The sequence below is a fragment of the Lepisma saccharinum genome, chromosome 29 (genome assembly GCF_977018435.1).
Source record: "Lepisma saccharinum chromosome 29, izLepSacc3.1, whole genome shotgun sequence".
Taxonomy (NCBI): domain Eukaryota; kingdom Metazoa; phylum Arthropoda; class Insecta; order Zygentoma; family Lepismatidae; genus Lepisma; species Lepisma saccharinum.
Window position 1 is genome coordinate 43,426,811 of NC_139257.1, and position 24,100 is coordinate 43,450,910.

General features: G+C 38.6%; 1 protein-coding gene across 2 annotated transcripts in view; it reads right to left on the bottom strand.

Annotated features, from left to right (window-relative positions):
- Cand1 (Cullin-associated and neddylation-dissociated 1) overlaps positions 1-24,100 on the bottom strand; it is a 135,866-nt gene that overhangs the window by 85,200 nt on the left and 26,566 nt on the right. For both annotated transcript variants that reach the window (XM_083114945.1, XM_083114944.1), the window contains exons 7-11: positions 21,178-21,324; positions 17,260-17,368; positions 14,019-14,158; positions 11,797-11,957; positions 1,446-1,651 (exon numbers count right to left, since the gene is read on the bottom strand). In XM_083114945.1, the coding sequence (XP_082971071.1) occupies positions 1,446-1,651; positions 11,797-11,957; positions 14,019-14,158; positions 17,260-17,368; positions 21,178-21,324 (763 nt within the window). The remainder of the gene's footprint in view (positions 1-1,445; positions 1,652-11,796; positions 11,958-14,018; positions 14,159-17,259; positions 17,369-21,177; positions 21,325-24,100) is intronic.

Consider the following 24,100-nt stretch of genomic DNA (forward strand, 5'->3'; position numbering starts at 1 on the left):
TACAATGTAAGCAATGCGTACATACCAAAAAAAAGTGTACATTGTGCAACACAATCATTAGTGTTAAAGGAAAAAAGAATGGATTGTTTTTCTTTTCATTTGGCAAATTTGTCTCTCCTCAATAGACTGAAGTGAATTTAAAACTTTAGTATGTAGTGGTGGTACATTTCTACAACCATGCAAACTTTTGTTGAAATCCGACTGATGCTTCTTGAGTAAAAAAAAAAATAATAATAATATTATATAAAGTGGTAGTGTTGTCAGCTTTGGGACAATGTGTGGAACTTCGATTCTAGTGTTGGCCCTGTGGACGCTGGGTGCACAAAATTTGGAGAGCAGCATGACAAAAGACCACTTTATGAGGACATGTAATCTCATGCCAAAACTTTAATAAAAATAATAATAAAAAAAACAAACAGAAATTACGTCATTCGGAAATCTTGTGTAATTATGGAAAATTTTGAACTTTGGTTCTTTGCCCCCCTTTAAGTTTCAAATATAAAATTTAATTGTTAACAACAATACAAAACACACAAACAGCACGACCCATTAAATACACTCTCTCAGACCAAATAGGATCCATATGCAGGAAAGAAAACTATTCCAGGTTGGCCACACACGTCACAGAAACCAACCACTAATTACCACATAATTGCATTTCCATCTTGGTGCATTCTAAAGGAAAAATACGACAGGATGTCTAGGACGGTGTACAATGATCAAAAATACAAATAATATGAACGACAATTTATGTACATGGAAATTTTTATTTATTGTGGTGTAACACAGTCAAACTAAAAAAACTGCTGAATCGCAACTAGTGTTGGGTTATATATCGTCCAGACGATATATTGAAAAAATATTGTCCAGGCAATATCGACAATATATCATCACGATATTTTGGTGATATACCATCACGATATTTTGGCAATATATATCATGTCAGCAATATATCGTCATGATATCTTGGCAATATATATTGTGTCAGAAATATATCGTCACAATATTTGGTGATATACTATATATACAGCGTATAAGATGCACTTCTTTTTCTTTAAAAATAGGTCTGAAAAACAGGGTGCCTCTAATACGCTGATTACCTTCATTTCTGGAAATTTTCTATTCTGAGTTACACTATTACTTTCTTGATTCCTTGCGGTGTGTGACGAAGATGATTAAAATCTATTCTTTACTAGTTATATTAAGGAAATTATTTGTTGAAAGTAGACCTACATATTACTTTAAAAATGAAATACTGTAAATTAATTATGAATTACAGAAAAAATATTGTATCGTCTCTTACGATATTTTCTGATGATGATTCCAGGATGAAGTCGAAAGCTCGGACAAACTTTTAAAATGTCACATATCGTGCTGTTTGTGTGTTGTTTTTAATAAGAATGTTGCCGTGACACAAGAAGTTTTTCAATGTGCTAAAATCTTACCTAATGGCCTTATGACTCGGACCAGTTGCTGCAGTACAAGTAAGGCCTCGGCTGTAATTTTGTAGAAAGTGTCCCCAACAGCAGAGATGACAGGAGGCAGAAGCACCGTCATGTGAGGGTGGAAAACTTCAGGCGAATGTGATGTCAGCAAACAGTAGACAAAGGCCAACGTATCTATCTTCATGTTGCTGCTGGAGTTCTTCTCTCTGTGAACGTATAAAATTTAATATGAGAAATAAAACACTCCCATGTTTCTATTTTAAAACTGGAGTCACGGATGTCCGTTGGTATGCTTCTGACCGACATGTGGGAGACCCAGGTTCAATGCCCAGTGTGGGGGATTTCAGGTGGTAACTTTTTTTTAGCAGTGTCCTTACATGAAGCAAGTCTGGGTACCTGGGGGCAATTCTGGGGATAAAATGCAGCCACAGCATGGTGTGGATCACATCACCTCCACAAATGGCCAAGTTTGTGAACGTGTTGCCCCATCTCAACATCCCCTCAGCACTTAGGCTATTTTGCACCCGTCATGTTATATGGGGTCCAGCCCCTTACCATAACTAAAATACTAAAACATTCAGACTTTGGTTAAAAGCGGAGTTTGTAAAGGGGCACATAGCTTACATGAGGACAATAGACAGAATTATACTGGGCACAGGACCAGTCGCCAGAGCCTCGTTAGTCTGCAAAAAGCAGTCCAGAGTGTACTACGTGGAAGGTCACCCCTTAAACCTCCTATGACTTCATGGCATGTTGCAATGTTAGGGAGGAAGTGGGGGGTAGCTTTCAAAAGGTGTGAAGTGCAACTTTTATTTATACAAAATATTAAATAAATTCTTGAACACAAAATGTGGAGTGGATTTGTTGAAAAAACACTCTCCTGGCTCTGAAATACGAGTTTGTTAGAGTTTTGTTTTAAAACTCCTTTCTGCACAGAAGGCTAATCAGGACTGGACCTACAGTTTAAAAGTGGGATCCAAACCACTATGTGCCTCCACCGGGTATTGAACCTGGGAACCCTTGATTACCAGGTAACAACATTATTACTATGGCAACAGGGAGGCTTTGGGTCTAAATATACACAAAGTTATGCAAAATCCTAAAACACTGTTTAATTTGTGGCAAAATTTAGGATAGAAATTAAGATATCTTTACACAGAAATAAAACATTCATTTCACGTATGAAACACAAAATGAAATCACGATGAAAATTATTATTTTGCGTAAAGATACAAACCTTCAAAATAAAATTGACACACACTGCCAATCCCCCACTTGAGCCACAATTTTCACATAACTCTTCAATAAGTAAATATAATTTTCAGTTTTTTAGCAATTCTTTTCCAAATTGTGGACAATCTCTTGCTTGGAGAAAAGGGAAGCAATTAAAATTCATTCACGGTTCCCCTGCAATACTCAGTAACCAACTAGGACATGCAAAGATGAGTCTACTAGATTTCAATTTACATAAGGAAATACCATTTGTATGGGATTCAAACTTAAGAAGCAGTATCTACAATACAATAATAAAAATTACTTTAAAGATAAATTGCAGAAATGAGCATGAATTATAAACACAAAATATGCATATATATATGCCATCTATGCGATGACTTCTTCATGCTTTGGATGCATGGAGAACCTTCCCTGACCACCTTCGTAGACAAACTTAACCACTTCAGCTCCATCAATTTCACTTGGACTCACTCCACCAACCAAATCACCTTCCTGGATGTGGATGTGCACATGAAGGAAGGACATTTGGAAACCTCCATCCACATCAAACCTACCAACCATATGCAATACCTACACTTCTCCAGCTCCCATCCGTTCCACACCAAGAAAGCCATCCCATTCTCCCTGGCCCTCAGAGGTCAATGCCTCAACACCTCAGCCACCTCCCAACAGAACTATAACCTCCGCTTACACCAAGCCTTGACCAACCGTGGATATCCTTCCACCCTGGTCACCAAACAAATATCCCGAGCTGCTTCATACACTCCCACCAAGAAACCTGCCACCAATCCCCCTGCACTTGTCACCCATTATCACCCCGACCTCAACAAAATCAGACACACTCTACGTTCCCTCCTTCCCATCCTGCACAGTGATCCTGACACCAGAAAAATCTTCCCCGACAAGTCCAGAGTTGTCTTCAAACGCCCTCCCAATCTCCAAAACATCCTGGTCCACCACAATCCACCTACTCACAATCAACTCGCACCTGCCCACAAATGCAACCGCCCAAGGTGCAAAACCTGCCCCATATTTGTCACTTCCCGCACCCTCCAGATCCACACTGCCACCGGCAAATTCACCCTCTACCCCCAAAGGAACCTGCAACAGCTCTAACCTAATTTATATCCTCACGTGCAACATCTGTGGGAGCTTCTACCTGGGGGAAACATCCACAGCCCTGAACCTCCGCATCAACAACCACCGCTCCTCTACCCAAAACCTGGACTTTGCTGTTGCCATTCACACCAATCACCACAATATTCCTTTTAATGACTGCTTCCAGGTAGCGATCGTCCACTCCTTGCACCAATACACCAACACCTCAATACGTAGAAGATGGGAGAGGGCCTACATATCGACCATGAATGCAACCACACCTCCAGACCTCCGGGATCTGGCAACACTGCAGGTCATGCTTACTCTTCCATCTCGTCACTTAGTTCTACAACGTCTCTCTACTCCTGAAGATGTGACATACCATCACGAAAATTTGAATTTTTTCTTTGTCCGGTGAGTGTTTCCTCTCTCCTCTTTCACTTTATATATATATATATATATAATACTGTGTCTTCCCAGCAATTTGAAATCAATTATATTTCGTATTACCATTGCGCATCATGGTATGTAAAATTAAGTTTTTATTTTCTATTTGTACATAAATTACGTTTTGGCTCATATTTTAGTTATTTCTGCACATTATTTCTCAACATATACTCAATCTTCGCACAATAACTACATGTCCCCGTGTAACCGAAAGAGTTGGGAGAATTTCTTGCGAAAAAGACAATTTTGAAATACACTCCCATTCTTGCAATATTGAACACACTTTTAGTCAATATACGAGGGGATATCAAAAAGTAATTGAGTCAATTTTTTACAGACAAATGAAAATGTATTCACATTGGAAGTACATGTATTTCGCCACTTTTCCACGAGATGGCAGGTGTGTGCACCTCGTGCATACAGAGAGGCAGTTGTTTCAAAATGGCAGCTACGCTTGAGACGTTCGACACAGTTCAGCTGCAGTGTGAGATTCGGTTTCTGTGGTCAAAGGGAGAGACACCACTTGAAATCTATCGTGAGCCATGTCCAGTATGATTACACGTGCATGACATTCACAAATGTCTGTAACTGGTGTGAAAAGTTCAACAAATGTCTTCGATGAACCCCATTCTGAACGGCCTCGCACATCCCCCCACAGAGCAATGTTGATGCTGTGGAGGCATTGATTCAGGACCGGTGGTCGACAATCCAAACAACAGCAGATGCAGTGGGCATTTCGTATGGCAGTTGTAAGCCCATAGTGTAATATTGCTCATGAATGACGGATGGAGACTCAACAGACAGGTGACTCTGGAAGGTTCTGCCATTGGCTGGGCTTCTGCGCTGGTCGAGCGAGAAGTTTAGCGTGGCAGATCCTTGCCGACTACGAGAGACTTCTGACGTACTGGACACTGGCTGGACAGGCTGAGTATATTGCATTACAGTCTATCGCCCTTTATAGGCCCTCATGGCCGAGTGTAATTTACCTAAAGTCCATTGATTTATTTTGAGTTCTTAAAAGTGCAAGAAAAGGAAATTGTTTTAGTTTAGATTTTTGGTGGATTGCTCCGGGTCATGTTGGCTGTGGGGGGTTTTGGGCTGGGTTGCGATTTGCTCTGACTCGTGTAGCCTTTACGTACTGACTGCTGACTATCAAATGGGACAAATTAAACTAGGTTAACTGGGAGATAATCCATAGACATTTCTGTTGAATTAATTGTATTTGGAAAGTATAAGTACTAATATGTTTTGTAATAAATATTGGGTTAACGAATATTAAGTTCCAATTGTATAGTTTAAGTACCTAATATATGATCATCCACTGCGCCGATAAGACAATCCTCGACTCACTTCTTTGGTATTAAAGGGGAAACAAGAGACGTAGAGGATTATAAGAGCAGAGCATGGTTACATGCTGGTTCTGTCTCTGGTACTTGTGTACAATTGGCTATCAATATATCAATATTTCTAGGTTGGTTAGACTGTAAAATGGTGCGGTAATATGGCTCGGAATTATTATACTGTAGATATTACGGGAACAGTGGATGGGAGGAATTTTGTTCCGCCTTTTCCCCCACTTTCATCAACTCGTAGAGAACATTCTGCTTCGCAGTTGTTAAATGAATTTGTAGGACCCTTTCAACACACTCCAGAAAATGCCCAAGGACGACAAAGGGAGGGGGAAGATGTAGAAACGTACGTAAAGGTACCTTGTAAACCCCGGTGGGTGAATAAACGCCCAAGTAAGTCTTTGGAAAGTTCTTCGTCGTCTGATGAAGACGAACGAGTATTATATAATAGGTCTGATTTGAGAAAGTTAAATATGGAAATGGCCAAAGAAAATTTGACTCAATTAATAGCTACCGTACCTATAGTTAAGGAAATTAATGCTGTAAGCCTGTATAGATTTCTGTATGTATTGCAGGGTATTAAAGACAGAAAAATGTTTCCTTCTCACGAGATTATGCTCGCAGTTTTACCAAAATTAAATACTGAAATGGGTAAATTATGGATGAAATGTATAATTGAAAATATCCCTTGGAATAATGTTGTTCAAATGATCTTAAATAAGTATGCAACTTCTATTGGGAGGCAGTATTTATGTAATAAGTATGTAATGGGTAATCAAAGAGACAATGAAACTCCTTTAGAGTATTTAGACAGTAGAGTTCGAGCTGCTAAGAATTTGCAGTTTGATATTGATGAAAGTACATATGTAAGTTATCTTGTGGATAGACTTAAACCTCAGTATTCCCAAAAATTGTATCTAAAGGGGATACCTAATACTTTAAATGAATTGCAGAACGAGTTGAAAGTTTTAGAAAAACTTTCTTATTTGTCCAAGGATTTTTGGGGATTACATAATATCGAACGACAATTCAAGGCTAAAGGTCCTGCATTCAAAGACTATACGCCAAAATATTGTCGTAAATGTTCAGCAAGTGATCATGCTGAGCGATGGTGTCCGATGCAGGTGAGAGGTGCTCAACTTGCTTTGCAAGGATCACGTAGTGACATAGGACCCAGACAAGGTGGTGAAACTAAAGTGACTGCTGTGTTTGTTGACTGTAAAATCAATAACCTGAATTTTTTGGCCTGTTTAGATTTTGCGTCAACATATAATTTAATTAGTGAAAGTCTCTTAGATCGAATAAAAACTAGGGGAACTGTTCGAGAATGGGATCTTGATATGCAAGTGATAGTTGGTAACAAGAACCTTATGAATATTAATAAAGGAGTTATGTTAAATGTTGGTCTTGGAAATTTATCGTGGACCACAACTTTTCATGTTTGCAAAAACATGCCTCTAGACTTAGTGCTTGGTGTGAGATTTCAGAAACAGTGCCACATGGTGATTAACTATTTAGAACAAATTGTTGGTTTTTCCGGAAGTGATGAGAAAATCCCTATTAAATGGACATCTGAAAGCTTATGCAAAAATTTTCGTGTTTTACAGAATATAGGTCAAAGACAAAGACAAGATCGTCCTTCATTTCCTGTACGTTCTCCTGCCCAGGGTTCAGCCAGCACAGGCCGAGGTGTCGGAGCTCGGTCTTATCAGCGCACGAGAACTGACCAAGGTCAACATGTAGCTTTCCAGCAGACAGCAGGTGCGAACCAGGAAAACTTCGTCAGAAATGTAAACATTGGTGAGAACTCCTTTCGTAGCCAGTCTAGGACTTCGTGGAGGCCACGAGAGAGAAGGCGTGGACTCGAATCCAGAGCTTCTGATGTTTCTGGCGCATCTTTTGGACAGTTTGCATTAGAGGATACTGAACAACAGTTATGTAAGTTGAAAAGTGAATTTTCTGATGTTATTACTTCTAAGCTAGGACGTTTAAAGAACTTTTCGTATAAAATTAAATTATATGATAATGTTCCTGTACATCGGAGTCCATATTTTGTTCCACCATCTAAACAACAGGAACTGGATGGAGTGATTACTGAATTATTAGAACAAAACATTATTGAAGCATCTTCGTCACCGTACGCAGCACCTTGCTTTGTAATTCCTTCTTCAGGGGGGACTAAAAGACTTATTTGTGATTATTCTGCAGTGAATAAGAAAATAATCTATGATGCGCACCCAGTGGCTAATATGGAAGAAACTATGGCTCAATTGAGTCAGGGGAGAGTATTTTCTGTTATTGATTTGAAAAGAGTGTTCAACCAAGTAAATTTGGATGAATCTAGTAGAGATGTAACAGCCTTTGTAACTCCCAATAATCAGTATAGATATAAGGTCATTCCATTTGGCATTAGTATTGGGCCAAGTTGCATGTCACGAGCTATGAACCAAGTTTTTCATGATTATAAGGGAAGGTTTTTACATTTATTTTGTGATGACATAATTGTTCATAGTGCTAATGAGAAAGAACATCTGGAACATTTACGTTTAGTACTGCAGAGATTACGAGAATATGGGTTAACGATTTCCCCCAATAAAAGATGTTTTTTGAAAAGGAGAATAGAATTCTTGGGATTTATTGTGGGGCAAGGAAATTGTGAAATGGATCCAGACAGAATTGAAGCTATTCAAAATCTCCCTTCTCCGAGAAATTTAAAAGGATTATTAAGATTATTGGGTACCTTAAATTTTTATTCTAAATTTATTCCAGAGTATTCTACTGTGGTAGCTCCCTTAAATGAAATCCGAACACCCAAAATAAAATTTTTTAGGGGTTCTAGGCAACAAGAGGCACTAGAAAAAATTAAAACTCTATTTAGAGAACATGTAATTTTGAAATTGCCTGACTTAAATAAACCGTTTGTTATTCAATGTGATGGGTCCTTGAGAGGATTCGGCTCTTGTCTTTTGCAAGCTGATGAAAATAATAATCTGAGACCAGTGGCATTCTTTTCTAAAAGATTAAAGTTGATAGAAAACGAACAATTTATGAGATTGAACTTATAAGTTTAATGCAAGCCATATCACGTTTTGAATACTGTTTGAAAATTCAGCCTTTTATTATTCAATTAGATAATATGAGCCTTAGTTACATGGTTAAACAATCTCGGAAATATTCCAAATATGCAAGATAAATGGAAAAACGCTATCAGAAATATGCAAAGGGAATGGGAAAAGAGAAAACAATTGTATAAGAAGCGATATGCACCCATAACGTTTCAAGTCAATGACAAAGTATTAGTTAGGACTAAGATTAAATCTTCCTTAGAGGACAAGATAACTAAAAGTCTTTCTAATATGTACGAGGGTCCATATTTCATAAGTAAATTTCTAACAGAGAATTCAGTTCTGGTTAAGAAAGTTGATGATGACAAGGTATGTTCCAAAGTACATGTACATAAATTGAAAAGATATTTGGAGCCCAGGAGAGGCAATAATAGGTAATTTTATACATGGATCGGCAAGATCTCTGACTATGTAAGGTTAATTAAGGATTCTCCCATTATATAAATGTAAATTATTGTAGATTTGGTGTAGGTTGCCTGTATTATAGTAATGAATGGTTTATGTTTGTAAACTTGTACTGGTACCAGTTTGTTTTCTTTTTCTTTTTGAATATTTACAGGCGATGGAGTTGGAGGGATGACATGCGCAAACCCCTATAACTATTATGAAACCTCGCTCTAAAGCTTGAAACTTGGTTATGTAAGAAGAGTATGTTTGAAATGTGAATTCTAAAAAGATATGTGTAACTAGTAGTACACTATGTGCTAGAAAATTGTAATGTTTGGGGGAGAGGTTGTTTTGTAAGCCCATAGTGTAATATTGCTCATGAATGACGGATGGAGACTCAACAGACAGGTGACTCTGGAAGGTTCTGCCATTGGCTGGGCTTCTGCGCTGGTCGAGCGAGAAGTTTAGAATGGCAGATCCTTGCCGACTATGAGAGACTTCTGACGTACTGGACACTGGCTGGACAGGCTGAGTATATTGCATTACAGTCTATCGCCCTTTATAGGCCCTCATGGCCGGGTGTAATTTACCTAAAGTCCATTGATTTATTTTGAGTTCTTAAAAGTGCAAGAAAAGGAAATTGTTTTAGTTTAGATTTTTGGTGGATTGCTCCGGGTCATGTTGGCTGTGGGGGGTTTTGGGCTGGGTTGCGATTTGCTCTGACTCGTGTAGCCTTTACTTACTGACTGCTGACTATCAAATGGGACAAATTAAACTAGGTTAACTGGGAGATAATCCATAGACATTTCTGTTGAATTAATTGTATTTGGAAAGTATAAGTACTAATATGTTTTGTAATAAATATTGGGTTAACGATTATTAAGTTCCAATTGTATACTTTAAGTACCTAATATATGATCATCCACTGCGCCGATAAGACAATCCTCGTCTCACTTCTTTGGTATTAAAGGGGAAACAAGAGACGTAGAGGATTATACAGTGTATACACCATCATCCAAGAAGAACATGGGTATCGCAAAGTGTCGGCGAGATGGGTCTTCCGACAGCTCACACCACAGCATATGGAGGACCATATGGGATACAGTCTTGAGCATTTGCTCCGGTACCATAGGGCTGGAAACGCATTACTTGACCACATTGTTACCGGGGACAAATCGTGGGTTTTTCATTACAACTCTCAACGAAAGCGACAGAGTATGGTATGGAAATATACAAACTCACCCCCACTTCAAAAGATTCAGGACAACCCCGTCTGTAGGAAAGGTTTTGCTTACAGTTTTCTGGGACAGCTAGAAATCATTCATGTTGATTTGGGGGTAAAAGGAGCAACTGTAAATGTTGCCACACTGGATCGTCTACAAGCTGCTATAAGCCGTAAACGTCCCAACAAAATCTCTGGAGGAGGTCATCATTTTCCATGACAATGTTCGTCCCTTTGTGGCTGCATCAGTGATGCAAAAGGTCAATTCCTGGCGTTGGTAAATTCTCAATCATCCAGCATACAGTCCAGACCTGGCCCCATCAGACTTTCACCTGTTCAGCCCACTGAAGGAACACCTTGCCGGCAAACACTTGAGCTGCAACATGGAAGTTGTGACAACTGTGCGTCATTGGTTACACGTCCAGCCGAACGATTTCTACCGCATGGGCATCGAAAAATTAGTGTCATGGGGGAACAAATGTAAGTATAAATATGAATGGATGTTATGTGGAAAAGTAGAGTAATGTTCAACCTTCCAAATGTATATTTCAGTTTTTGTGAATACATTTCAGTTTGGCCGGAAAAAAATTTACTCTGTTACTTTCTGATATCCCCTCGTAAATCCATCTTAAAGAGAGAAAATGAAGTTCACATTCGAACAGTTACACAACAAAATTTTATTATTCATTGTTTTGGAAACAGAAAACGAAAACACATATTGTGTTGTTTTACAATTAATGTCAATGTAAGTATACTATATTTTATGTAGCTCATGTAGTGTCTTATATTATTAAAAATGTAAAGTTTTACAATTTTAAGTCCATATTTAACTACATATTTTCATGAAAATAACTTAAATACTGTATGCATTTATATATTTAGCACATTTTTACTACATATAAATCCATTCCCTGCTAATCACCATGACATATAATTAACATTTGTACCAAATTTATTTTATTTTGGTGGCCGCGGTGGCTCAGTCGGTAACGCGTCTGACTACCATGCTCAAGGTCCCGGGTTCGATCCCCGGCCGGTTCAAATCCGGGAACTTTTCTAACGTAGGAAGCGGCCCCGGCGACCACCCAGCGTCGAATAACATGGGTACCTGGGGGAAACCCTGGGGGGTAAAGGCGGTCAGGGGTGTGATCACGACCGGATCAAGAAAGTGTGGGGCGTTACCCCCACACCCCCTATACGCCTTCATGGCGTGGTGCTATGCACAGGGGAACACTTTACTTTTCTTCTTTTTTTTACCAAATTTATAAAAATACCAATAAAATGAATTTAAGAACAATGTAAATTCAATTCAGCAACTTTCTTCTCTCGGTTATTACTAAACAAACATGAAGTGAGTTTTCCAAGTACAGAAGTTTGCCTATGAAAATATATTTAATGCACTTCAGTCTGTATGCATATTCATATTTCACATTGCTAATATTATTGTAATAAAACTTATAATGAAACAATATAAGAATTATACTCACCCCAGAGAATACTGAATCCCAGGAATCAGAGCCGGAATGTGGTTTGTTAGAGCACCCGGAAGGACCACAACTAGTTCTTTCAGCAAAGCAAAGCAGTCTTGTCTGGTTTTTATACTTTTCTCCTTCATTTGGCTATGAACAGATTTTACAATAGAGGGTACCTAGGAAAGTAAAAAGAAAATGTTATCATCATTACAGACATATTCAGTTTCTGGAAAAGATGATCATCAAAAATTAGGGATGGGCCAATATGAAATTTTGGCCGATGCCGATAAAGTACCGATATAAAATTTAACGATACCGATAACCGATATTCTACTGATCCGATATAAAATTAGATGTGGTCCTTGAAGAACCTGAAAGGTTCATTGACCTCCTTAATAAATTGTGTCAAGATGACTGCAGTGCAAAAGAAGTTGCATATTTAGACATTTACTTCTTTAGAAAGTAGAGCATGAAGATCATTCATAAAAATTACAACAAAATGGCAGAATTTTGCACTAATTTATCAGATATTTATTGATATATCGGATCGGTAAAATAATCGGTAAAATTACTGGCTGGACAAACACAAATATGAAGTAAGAGTGCAAGAGAATGGGAGAATGTGTATGTGCGTTATACTGTATATACACAGATAGACCCAAAAATTGTGTTACTTCATGTGAACAGGAGTGCATGCACATACAGTGGAGCCTTCATACACTCCCAGATTTTACATTTAATATCCAATTGACTTTCAACAGGATCGTTACAACCCAGACATGTCTGTGACTGTACATTCAGTATTGAGTGTCTCAACATAGCAAAATATTATAATTTTTTCCACAATTTTACATTTTGCCATGTTTTAAGTTTTTTCAGCTCGGTCACCTGAAAAACGTAAAATCAAGGTTCCACTGAATATCCATTTTGAATGATAATGCTACAAAGACAGCTCATGTTGAAGTACAGTAATTAGAAATTTTGAGTTTCTACGTACTTCAACACTTCTGCACAACACCTGTATAAAATCCAGAGACTTTACACACACACACACACACACACACACACTGGAAACAGCTTTTTATGTTGCAATGCATCACTTTAGAACATTTCATTTTCTATAACCTATCAGTGCATGGGTTTTGGCTATAAGTCTATTTGATAGCAATGCATATTAGCATATCAATTTGCAGCGTAATGTATATTCACATTCCAAATTGTATAACTGTTCAGAGTAATTTTAATTCCTGGCATGTCACAAGCAACAGCAGGAACCGCAGTGTCAGACTGAAGCACATACTATTACAATATATCAATATTAACTTCCGTAAAACACCAGATAATACTATCAAATCCACTAGAGTTGCATGAACAATTACAACAATATATCTAGAAATTAAGGATAGGCCGATACCAATAAAATATTGATTGATTTGCTTTATTTTACTTCGCTTTTTGTGCCACTTTTGGCAAATTTGCGACAGTACCTGGCAATACTACGTGGGCAAATCGAAAAGTATTTGCCCCTATTTTTTTTCAGCCAAAAGGATGAATGGTGACATGATGAAATTGATGAATGGACACTCACAAACACTCATGCCCAGGCTGGGATTCGAACCCGGGACCCCTGGCATCATAGCATGATGTGCTAACCACTCCACCACGGGGGCTGACAAAGTATTGATTTAAAATTTACCGATACCAATAATCAAAGTCTACTGATCCAATGTAAAATTCCAAATGTTATTTGTCGTTCTTAATAACTGTATGTTTCCAGATGAACAAAGCTTTTGCAATGCAAAAGAAGCTGCATATTTATATATTTACTTTAGAAAAAAGGAAAGTTAAAGTAAAGTGCTCCCCTGTGCTTTGCACCATGCCATGAAAGCATATAGTGGGTGTGGAATTAGAGCCCCACACTTTCTTGATCACGGCCGAAGTTGGGGGTGATCTGATCAGCACCATGCCCCTGGCTACCTTTACCCCCCAGAGTATCCTCCAGGTACCCACTTTATACGATGCTGGGTGGATGCCAGAGCCACTTGATTAGGTGGAAAAAAAATTCCGGTTTTCCCCCGGAATGGAAATTATTTGTTTATGTCCATAACAACTGTAACAAAATGGTACAATATTGCACTAAATTGTAAGATATTTATAGACATGTTGCATCAGTAATGCAGTACCAAAGGAGTACCAAATAATCTGTCCCATCCCTACTAGAAATGATTCTCAATTACCTGTTGCTGAAGCATAGAAATTGGACCCTCTTCTTGATCCATTGAGTCCGGGTCCAATGGCAGCCCTACAGAAGGCCGTGTTTGTCGAAGCAGAGCCATATAGGCATGAAAAATATCTGACTTGACATTTTCTTCTCGTTCTGTAAAAAAATAAATGGTGATTTCCAATAAATTTATTTTCAAATAATTTACTAATTTAAATCGAATTAAGAGAATCTTTCACAGAAATGTGAAACCTCTGGCATCGTAGCGCAATGTGCTAACCACTCCACCAAGGAGACCGACAATCGTTTCTTAGAATCTCTCCTCTTGAAATTGAACATTCTGAAATAAATTCATTTTGACTTGAGCCATAAATTTTTAGAATTTCCTGCACGAAATGAGCTGGCAATTGAAAGTATTACAAAACATCTCAATTAATGGCACTTCATAATGGAGTAAACTCAGTGATATTAACTCTCCTAGTTTTAATGTGATAACTGGTGAAAGCTAGGGTTACACAACCTTTGAAAACACTGTAGATTTGGTACACTTAACCTTTAGCACATGGCCGGCATCAAACAAAACCAATCAAATTATGGCGGCAGCAATTAACATGTCATTTCTTGAAAACTAGATGATACAGTTCTGATACAGATAATTCAGTAAAAACTGCATATCCTGGAACCTCTATAAGGAAACCTGTAAATACGGACAAAAAAGTCCCCAGAACGAACCGATTTTATACCTGAAAATGAGCTGCTTGGCGGAAACCTCCTTAATGTGGAAACGGAACACCATTTAAAGACCAACGAGATGTTTTTATTTTCAGTAAGATGGAAATTCCTTCCTTTATTTATTTTCACTTGCAAGAAAACAATGCAATGCTGTAAGTGGAACATGCCTCTGTTGCCACTCGCTTATCGGTAACATTGTCGATATGAAAGAATGCACTACAATACTCACAGCTGTTACGATTCAGTTTCTTTCTTTCATCTCTTACCCTCTTTCTTCACCTTTCTTTGTCTATTTCTCCTCTGTTCTCTCATCATCTTTCTATTTTTCTTGTTATCTCTCTGTTTCTTTCTTTTTACTTCACTTATCTGAATATTTCTTCACCTCTCTTATTCCATCTTTCAATCTTTCTCTTTCCCTCTATGGACATCGCGCTACAATGCCAGGGGTCTCGGGTTCGAAAAGATACATAAGTACGTACTGTACGTTCTTACAATACTGTAAAAAGTGTACCACCATATTGTGGTTACATAATTGTAATCTCTGCTATGCTTATTGCGACTGTATCACATTTTTATTCATGTAAGTACATGCATTAGTATTGTACATTATAAGTAAAGCGAAATGTAAATCTGACTTTCCATTATTTCCTGCAGCGCTCTATACTGTATTTAAAGTCAACCCTGTATAAGAAGAAAAACTGTTAAGACGGAAAATTTTCCTCGGAACCATCATGTTCCGGGATAGACAGGTTTTACTGTATAAGTGTTGCCCAAATGAAACACACTTTTGTCGTAGTCTTGGAGCTTAACTATGCAGAGCTTTGTGTTTGCTCTGGTAGGTGGCGTTGTATGTAAGAAAGCATACATCGTATGCATATCTGGTATGGTCTGACGGTGCAGTGTGTTGTTTACATGTACAGAAGCACGTTCACAACATGGAACAACAGACCCAGTGAGCAGTTATTCAATTTTTGAAGGCCGAAGGTGTTAGTGGAGCTGAAATTTATATTGTGGAAGTCTTCGATCATCCTCCCTACAGCCCCAATCTTTCACCCTGAGACTACCACATCTTTGGGCCACTAAGAAAACATCTGAAGGGCCGCCCTTTCGCCAACGATGCTGAGGTCCGTTGAAGACGGGTTCCGCAGTCAACCACGGACGTTCTTCGCTCAGGGTATCCATACCTTTGTGACACGCTGGAACACTTGCTTGAACAGACAAGGTGACTGACTATATGTAGAGGATATGTCACTCATGCATCACTTATACTTCCTGTATGTTCATACATTCCAACCAATAAATCATTACAGAAAAAAAACCACGAGTCTCACTTTCATTTAGGCAATTCTTATACAATTCGGTCTTTTGTTAATTGTTAAGTTCACTTTATGCACAGATAGGCTAATCGGGACTGGACCTCCAGTTTAGGTCCCGAACCAGTGTGCCTCTGTGTATCGAAAACAGAACCCCTTGATTAGAAGACAGCAAAGTTACCACTATGCCATCGACAAGGCTACAGTTTGGTATTTTTGGTTCACTTATATACATATGAATGCATGACAAAATGGAATGACAAAATATTGTATCCATTCTTAGTATTATTAACAAATGCAATTTCAAAAGGTTAATTTTTTTCCTTACCACATTATGTGGCATCTTATAAATGGGTTATTTTCACTCTTCAACCACTGAGGCAATTAGGGCTCCATCAGCAAACATCCAATTTTCAAAATGACCCAAAAATGAATATTTTCTACATTGCATCATTTCCTTTTTTTTCTTTTTTTTTCAAAACTGGGGGACAGGCATTACATGTCCTCAAACAGTGGCTTTTTCTCACGCTTCCTTGCAAATCTGGTCCATCCAATATGCATAGGGCCAACATTACAAGCGATTTTATGGATTTTTTTTTGTAAGGTGGTAACACTGTTCTCCTTACAGTTATTTTTTTCTCTCCAAGTAGGATCAACCTATTTTAGGTTGTAGAAATGTACCACTGCTACATACTACATTTTTTCGTTCACTTAAGTCCATTCTCGGAACCACAGAAAACTGCAGAATACCAATTTCTGTGTAACATTTCAATTTTGCATCTTCTTTTAACTTTCATTATTGGGAGGAACAATGTTTCAACTCGGCTAAAAACTCTTGTCATTCAGAGAAAAAAAAAAAGCTAATCTCGCTACAACAATTAGTTCTGAAGCTACAATTTTGTTTCATCACAGAAAGTTTGAAAAGTACACACTCTTGCACAGAGAGGCTATACATCCAGAAGAGACTCCTGTCTGTTACAGGTTAATCAAGAGTTCCAAGACTATTTACTGATTGCCTAACAAAACACCACCTACTGTAATATTCCTGCTAAGAGTAACACTAAACAAGTGTCACAAATCATAGAAAACATTTTTCATGATTTTTCCACCATGGCTATCAAAAAGAGAGAACTGAACAGTTCTACAGTCCAGCACAGATACCATCTCAACTACATTTCTCAACTGAAGCTAATTATAAGGAATAAATCTCACCTTTAAATCGTAAAATCAATGCTGGAGATACTGATCTGTAAAAATCTACTAGAAGTTCATGCCTCGTTGCAATAACTGCTTCTAAACACTTCGCTGCTGATCTTCTAACCTGGAAAATGAATATATTAAACTTACTGTAATAAGCTAATCAATTAAGTTACTTTAAGGTGAGGAGGAACAATTTCGCTTCAGGCATGCATTTATTTAAATATCGTTGGAATTGGCACTGCTACTAAAGAAAATCCACACATAATTTGAGAGTATGAATTTCTCCCCATGTTGCAAGTGGAAGCGGTTTTTAAAGTTGATTATTAAGCTAGATACCATGTTTGAAAAATGTGATGAATACGTACTTACAGAATGCCATGTATTCCTTATGGAGAGACAACTTCAAATTGAAGTTACGGCTAAACAAATGGGAGTTCCGACTATTTCTAGCGCAAATATCATCTTCAATGGATCCTTTACCCGATCATATATTTTTTTCCACCATCGAAAGTTTGATATCTCCAAGAAAACGAGTAAACTAATTCTCCTATAAGCGTAATGTATTTCTCCCTGCCTCCTACAGCCATCCTGGCAGTGTTGCCAAACCTGATGTGCATAAAAGAGCTACATTTCACCAAGAGCTAAAGATGATTTTCAAGGATCTAAATTAACGAAGGCTGCATAAAGTGTCTCCTAGGGTAATTTAGGTGTCAGAGGGGTGGGGGCCCTGCTATTACCGTTATCTTTACAGTGATGGAAATGTATTCTTAGTTTTCACCGCCTAGATTTGGTGGCATTACCCATCTCAATAATTTTATGATGTTCATATGAAATCGAAAATAAAGGATTCCCGGATAATAATGTTGACATCTTCACCTTAAGCCACAGCTCTATATATAAAATACCTGGGGAGCAAAGAGGGGTGTGGGTGACGCAGCCTATATATGAATATCACGTCACGTGCAAAATGTACACTCATGGCAAAGGTTGGTCCTTATTGGCCGGAGCCAGTGGTGGCATCATGGTGGGGTAGAGGGCGGGTGCTACAGTTCACAGTAACGAGTGCACGAAAGAGCCAGATCTGGCTCCAAAAGAGCTAAGTTGGCAACAGTGATCGACAGCTGTCCCAGCGAGAAAGACCTAGGGAAATTGTCCCTCCTCGCCTTAATACATAAGAACAAGTGGTCTCGGGTTACAAGCCAGGTTAAGCTGATGTTAGCGACCAACGTTTCGAGCGCATACATTGCTCTCATCATCAGGGTATGTTGAATTGGAGATTTGTCTTTAGCGCTTGTGCGACTTACTCACGTTGAATAAGTTAGTATACAATAAATGTAGATACTTAAAGGTACTTACGTTAGTGAGTATTGATTTTAACAAAAACTCGTTTCAGGATTCCACTGATCCCTTCATCAGGTTACCAAACTAGGCCAGTGTAACTACACCTTAGCCATGTCAGATATGACAAGGACTTAGGAATTTATAGTGGGTAGAAAGGAATAAAAAGGAACATTTAGTCATCTGACCCCACGTACATAAAACTGCCATGTTCCAAACTGTAAAACACTGATCTAAAAAAGTCATTTGAGCACAAGGCTTAACACACAAACACGTTAAAAGATTAATCTACAAGGCTGTGTGAACACAGGGCTTGACACACAAGCAGGTTAAAAGCCCCACTTAGATGCGCACGTTGGTGAGTTGTGCACTGTGAATTGGAGACCAGTGCGAAGTTATATATGTTAGTGTGGAAGGGGCAGAGCTTAGGTTCTGTCCGGTGATTGGCTCATTCTGGATCCTGGTGTTTTATTGGTGGATGCTGTACTTTTGCGAAGTGAGTTCCATGCATGACTAAGCTGGAGTCCCACGTCCCCGTTGAGATTCTTGCTGTCCCATGAAATGGCTATGACTTCCTTTATTCCCCAGAAACTGGCACATTTGGTGTCTTCAAATAAAATCCTATGACCCTCATTAATGCTGTGTTCTGCTAATCCTGACTTCTCTGGTTGGAAGAGTCTGATGTAGGTTTCATGTTCATTTCATCTCTGATGAATGGTGTCACGATTAATAACTAAACTTTGAGGCCCAACAGCCCTCGAAGGGTCAAGGCCTGCCTGGTATGTGAGATTTGGAACTCTATTCCACAAACTCCATTGATATCAAGGGAGACTGTATTGAAAAATAAGAATAATTTCCAAGAGGTAAGCCCATAATTTGTAGTCATGAACACTTCTGGGTTGTAATGATACCATTAGTAGAGGCTTGCAAATTTCGTTTTTGACGAAAACACGAAATATGAAATAATATTGTTCATTTTTCATGTTTCTGAAAGGTGTGAGGTGCATTTTCCTACCCTGTTTTGTCACGAAATAATGCGAAATGAACTGCAAAATGTGAAATATATTCTTACACACGAAATTTACCATTTATATACCGACGCGATCCTTTCTGAAGTATCCTGTGAGTTATGCAATTGACGGAAAATTGATTAATTCTGCTGTAAACATTTGAGAAGCAAAAATGGACTTAATACTCTGGTAACTACATAAATGTGCTATTAGAAGGGATAAGTTTATTTTGTGTAATAAGTGCAGTTTTTAAATCAAATTTAAGATTATATTCACAATTTTAAACCCAAAATGTCATGTTATATAACACTTTTGATGTGATCATTTACCACTATAACACCGAAATTTTATTTTATTTACCGCTTTTGAACCCGGAATAGACTCTGTTTTTGCACCGAAATTTTGCTTTTTTTATTTACCAAAAATATGTGCCTCTAACCATTAGCTTTCAATGGGATTGTTACAACCCAGCTGTGTCATGACTAGGGCCCGGATATATAAGCACAATCAAACAGTAAAATAAGCAAGTTAATAAGCACAAAAAATGAAAAAAATAAGCACCAAAATAAGCATAAACAAATACAGGAAAATCTGAAAAAACATTTGTTTATTAGATCTTTTATCTTATTCAAAGTACGTAAGGAAGGTCATCCTGAGATTTTCTTAGGTGAAGCTCCTGCGTCTGTCAGTGAAGAATGATTTGTACAGTGAAAATCTTCTTTCCACATCGCATGACATCACAGGCGCATGTGAAAAACACCACAGTTCTTCTTCGGTGAATTCCTCTTCAATGTCTGTTTCTTCACCAGAAATATGTTTATAAATTTGACACAGTGTTTTGTAACCAGGATTTTTCAGTAATACCTGACTGAGCTTGTCGAACACAATTTTAGCAACATCGTGAGTTTCTGAAGACGACGTTACTGAAATTTCATCAATGAGAGAAAGCGAATGTTGCAATGGATTATTTCGAGCTTTCAACTGTTATAATACGAGGCATTTTGGATGTACTGTATCTTTTCTTGGATGCCGTTTCTCCTGTGCGGCTATTTAGAAGCATTGATCTCGCCATCCCCATGCCTTCGTGTGATTGAAGTATGACAGATTTGGGTAATATATGCTATTTTAAACCAAAATCATAAAATAAGCAAGCATAACAGTTTCCTGCAGAAATAATCATTTATAAGCACTTTCAACCTTAGTTAAATAGCTCATCAAGGTATGTAATACGAAGTATAACCTTTCTCCTTACCATTAGAAGTCTGGAAAAGAATATGCATTTCGCTTAAAATTCCGGGCTCTAGTCATGACTATACTGAATTCCGAGAACTTTTCAAATGATCCTCGTGTGTAATTTGTATTTGTGGGAAAAGGCAATCAGAATTAATTAATTCAACAGAAAATTTACGCCATTTCATTTCTGTTTCGTACACTTATCAGCAGTTACCAATATCTATAGGCTTTGTAACAGCCTATCCCTACACCCTGTGTAATTGGACAACATGCAGAATAGTCCTAACTATTTGCAGGTAAAACACATTTCTACCATACAAGTCACCATAATAAAAATAATTACACTTACTTTCCAACTCATGTCGTCGTCATCAGAATACTCATCATTCTCCTCATCTTCAGCATCATCTTCAGTCTCCATTCCATCCTCCTCTTCTTCTTCATCATAATTGTAATTTGGATCATATGTGATGTAAGCGAGGCACAAATCTGTAATCTTGGAGAAAAATGTAATCTGAGTATTTTCTCAATCTATCCAATATCATGAATACCTTTCACATACATTATCAATGAAAATAAATGTTCATACTATGTAACCTTAGGAAATCTTATGAAACTAGGTCAAAATACTGACTTCAAGGAATAATAACTACTGATATAAAAGGAAACTCCGTGGTGCAACAGCCCTCGAAGGGTCAGGGCCTGCCAGAGTGGTTTTCATTGGGTGGTGTGTGGTCAGTGGATCGGATCCCATTGCCACCGTTTTCTAGCTTTTCTGATCGGAGCCCGCTACTTCTTTTTGAGTAGTTTCCCAATTGTCCTCACGACACTGGGTCAATGTCGAAATTTTGAGGGCACCCACCAGGAATCAAACCCAGGACCTCTCACACCAATTGCGAGAGTGCTAACCGTGTAACCACCAAACCAAACCAAACCAAAGAGAGGAATAGTGAGAAAATGGAAAGAGGCCAAGGAAATAGAGAAAAAAGGAGAAGAACTCTAAACTTGAATGGGGGGGGGGTTGAAAATCGATAAGGAATGGAGAGGAGTGTTAGAAAGAGTGGAAAGGATGAGAGAAAGGAAGGAGGAAGAATAACGAAGAAAGAAAAGAGGAGGAAAGGAGTTCAGGAGATCAGGAATCTGTCAATGTCCAGAAGTGGACGAAGTTATAAGGCACAGACTCTCACCAAGTACCTGTCAATCACCTGTCAGGTAGTGTCAATTACCTGTCAGGAGATTCCACTCTCAGGAATTTCTGACAGGAATGTTCTAAGATAAGGACTGGTGCCTTCATGTTGTTTTATGTATTGACCCTGTCTGGGAGTGAGTATATATAAGATGATGTTTTGTAATTTTCATCATTCTAGTGTGAATATTCGTCTGAACAAGACCCTGTTGGAGGGTGGAAACGTTATCTTTTTAGTGTATACAGGGTGTTTCCGGGCTGATGATACAAACTTTCAGGGATGATGGAGAAGGGCAGATGTATCAATTTTGAGATAAGGAACCCTCGTCCGGAAATGACTTAGTAGAAAGTTATAAGCAAAAATCGGTGTACGAAGATGTAATACTTTTATTACCTGTACAAGTTTCACAAGCTGCTACATTCACAACAGTTGTTCAAAGTGGCATCCCCCAGCTTTGCTGCAGGCATGACATCATTGCACAAAGTTCTGGCGTACGTGTTGGAACAATGTCACAGGCAGCGAGAATTCTTGCCAGGAGATCCTCTTCAGGCTACTCCAAAGGGAACGCCAGAACTTTGTGCGACGATATCATGCCTGCAGCGAAGCTGGGGGACGCCACTTTGAACACCTGTTGTGAATGTATACGACGCACGTTTTTAGAAGCGATATCGGGCGGAGCTACTGAGAGCGTGTCCTTGGCGACCAGCCAGTGGCAGGAGTGCAACGTTGTACAGTTAGGAGACTGCGGCGCGCAAGTTAAACGCCGTGTTCTGTATTTTTTCTTGCGCGCAAGAAGTTTGCATAAAACTCGCCACTTTAAGGTTAATCATAAGATGGAAGACGACATTTTGAACATGACCGTCCAAGTCCAATGAATTTCCGTCGCCTACAGCCGGAGTTATCGCTTCTCGAAGAAACACGGGAACAACACGTCTCTACACACACACACACACACACACAATGACCCTTTCGTTTTCCATACGTGTTCAGTCTGGTTTTTTTTTCGTTGCCACCGTGTTGACCCCGTTGAGTTGTTGTGCCTTGGTAAAGCTATGGGTGTCAAATTCGGCTGAATATACACAATAACCCTTCATTGTTGTGGGCGTTCACAAACATTGCGAGTCAGTTAAGTCAGTTTGAGTTCAGCGTTTTCGTAACAAGGGCGGTGTAAGATAATTATACCCGTACGCCACGAAGAACAGTTGTGAGATGATTCAATACAGCCCTTATTGATTGATTGATTCGATTTATTTTACTTCGCTTTTCTGCCACTTTTGACTAATCGCGAAGATGAGGATGGGTGATGATATGATGAAATTGATGAAGGGAAACTTACAAACACCTATACCCGGGCTGGGATTCGAACCCGAGAACCCTGGCGTCTTAGCACGCTGTGTAATACAGACATTATGTTCGATAGTTGTGCAATAGTTTGTGTTCCGTGAGTGTTATTAAATAATGTCGCGCCGGCTCCTATGGTGCAGTAGTTAGCATATCGCGATACAGCGCAAGGTGTCCCGGGTTCGAACCCCAGCCTGGACATGGATGTTTATGAATGTCCATTCATCAATTTCATTATATCATCACTCATTCCCATCTTCGCAATTAGCCAAAAGTGACAGAAAAGCAAAGTAAAACAAATCAAATCAAATTAATAACGTTGCTCTCGAAACGTAGTACCAGTAGTACAGGCACCGAGGGTAAAATATTAAGTTCACAAGACAGAAATCTTACTTTTAAAGTATATTCTTACTTCAATGAATTGGCGTCGGAAAAAGTGCGTGATGAAACAGTGTTTTCTCAGAGTCGAGAACTTACGGCTAAAGCGTGTCGTGTATTTGTTTTTACTGTGTTGCGTAATATAAAACAGGGTAAAGTATCTACCACAGAAATCAGTGACCCCCTATTCAAATCTCCTGGGAAACATGCCAGAAAACAGAAACGAGCGATGATGATGATGATGATGACCTTGCAGTTCCTCTACAATAAATACCTTGAAACTTCTTTCAGTTACGAGTTTCTCTTATATGCTGCAGTGATATGATATAATCCTGTGTAGAATTTTTCACTATATATTTCATTGTA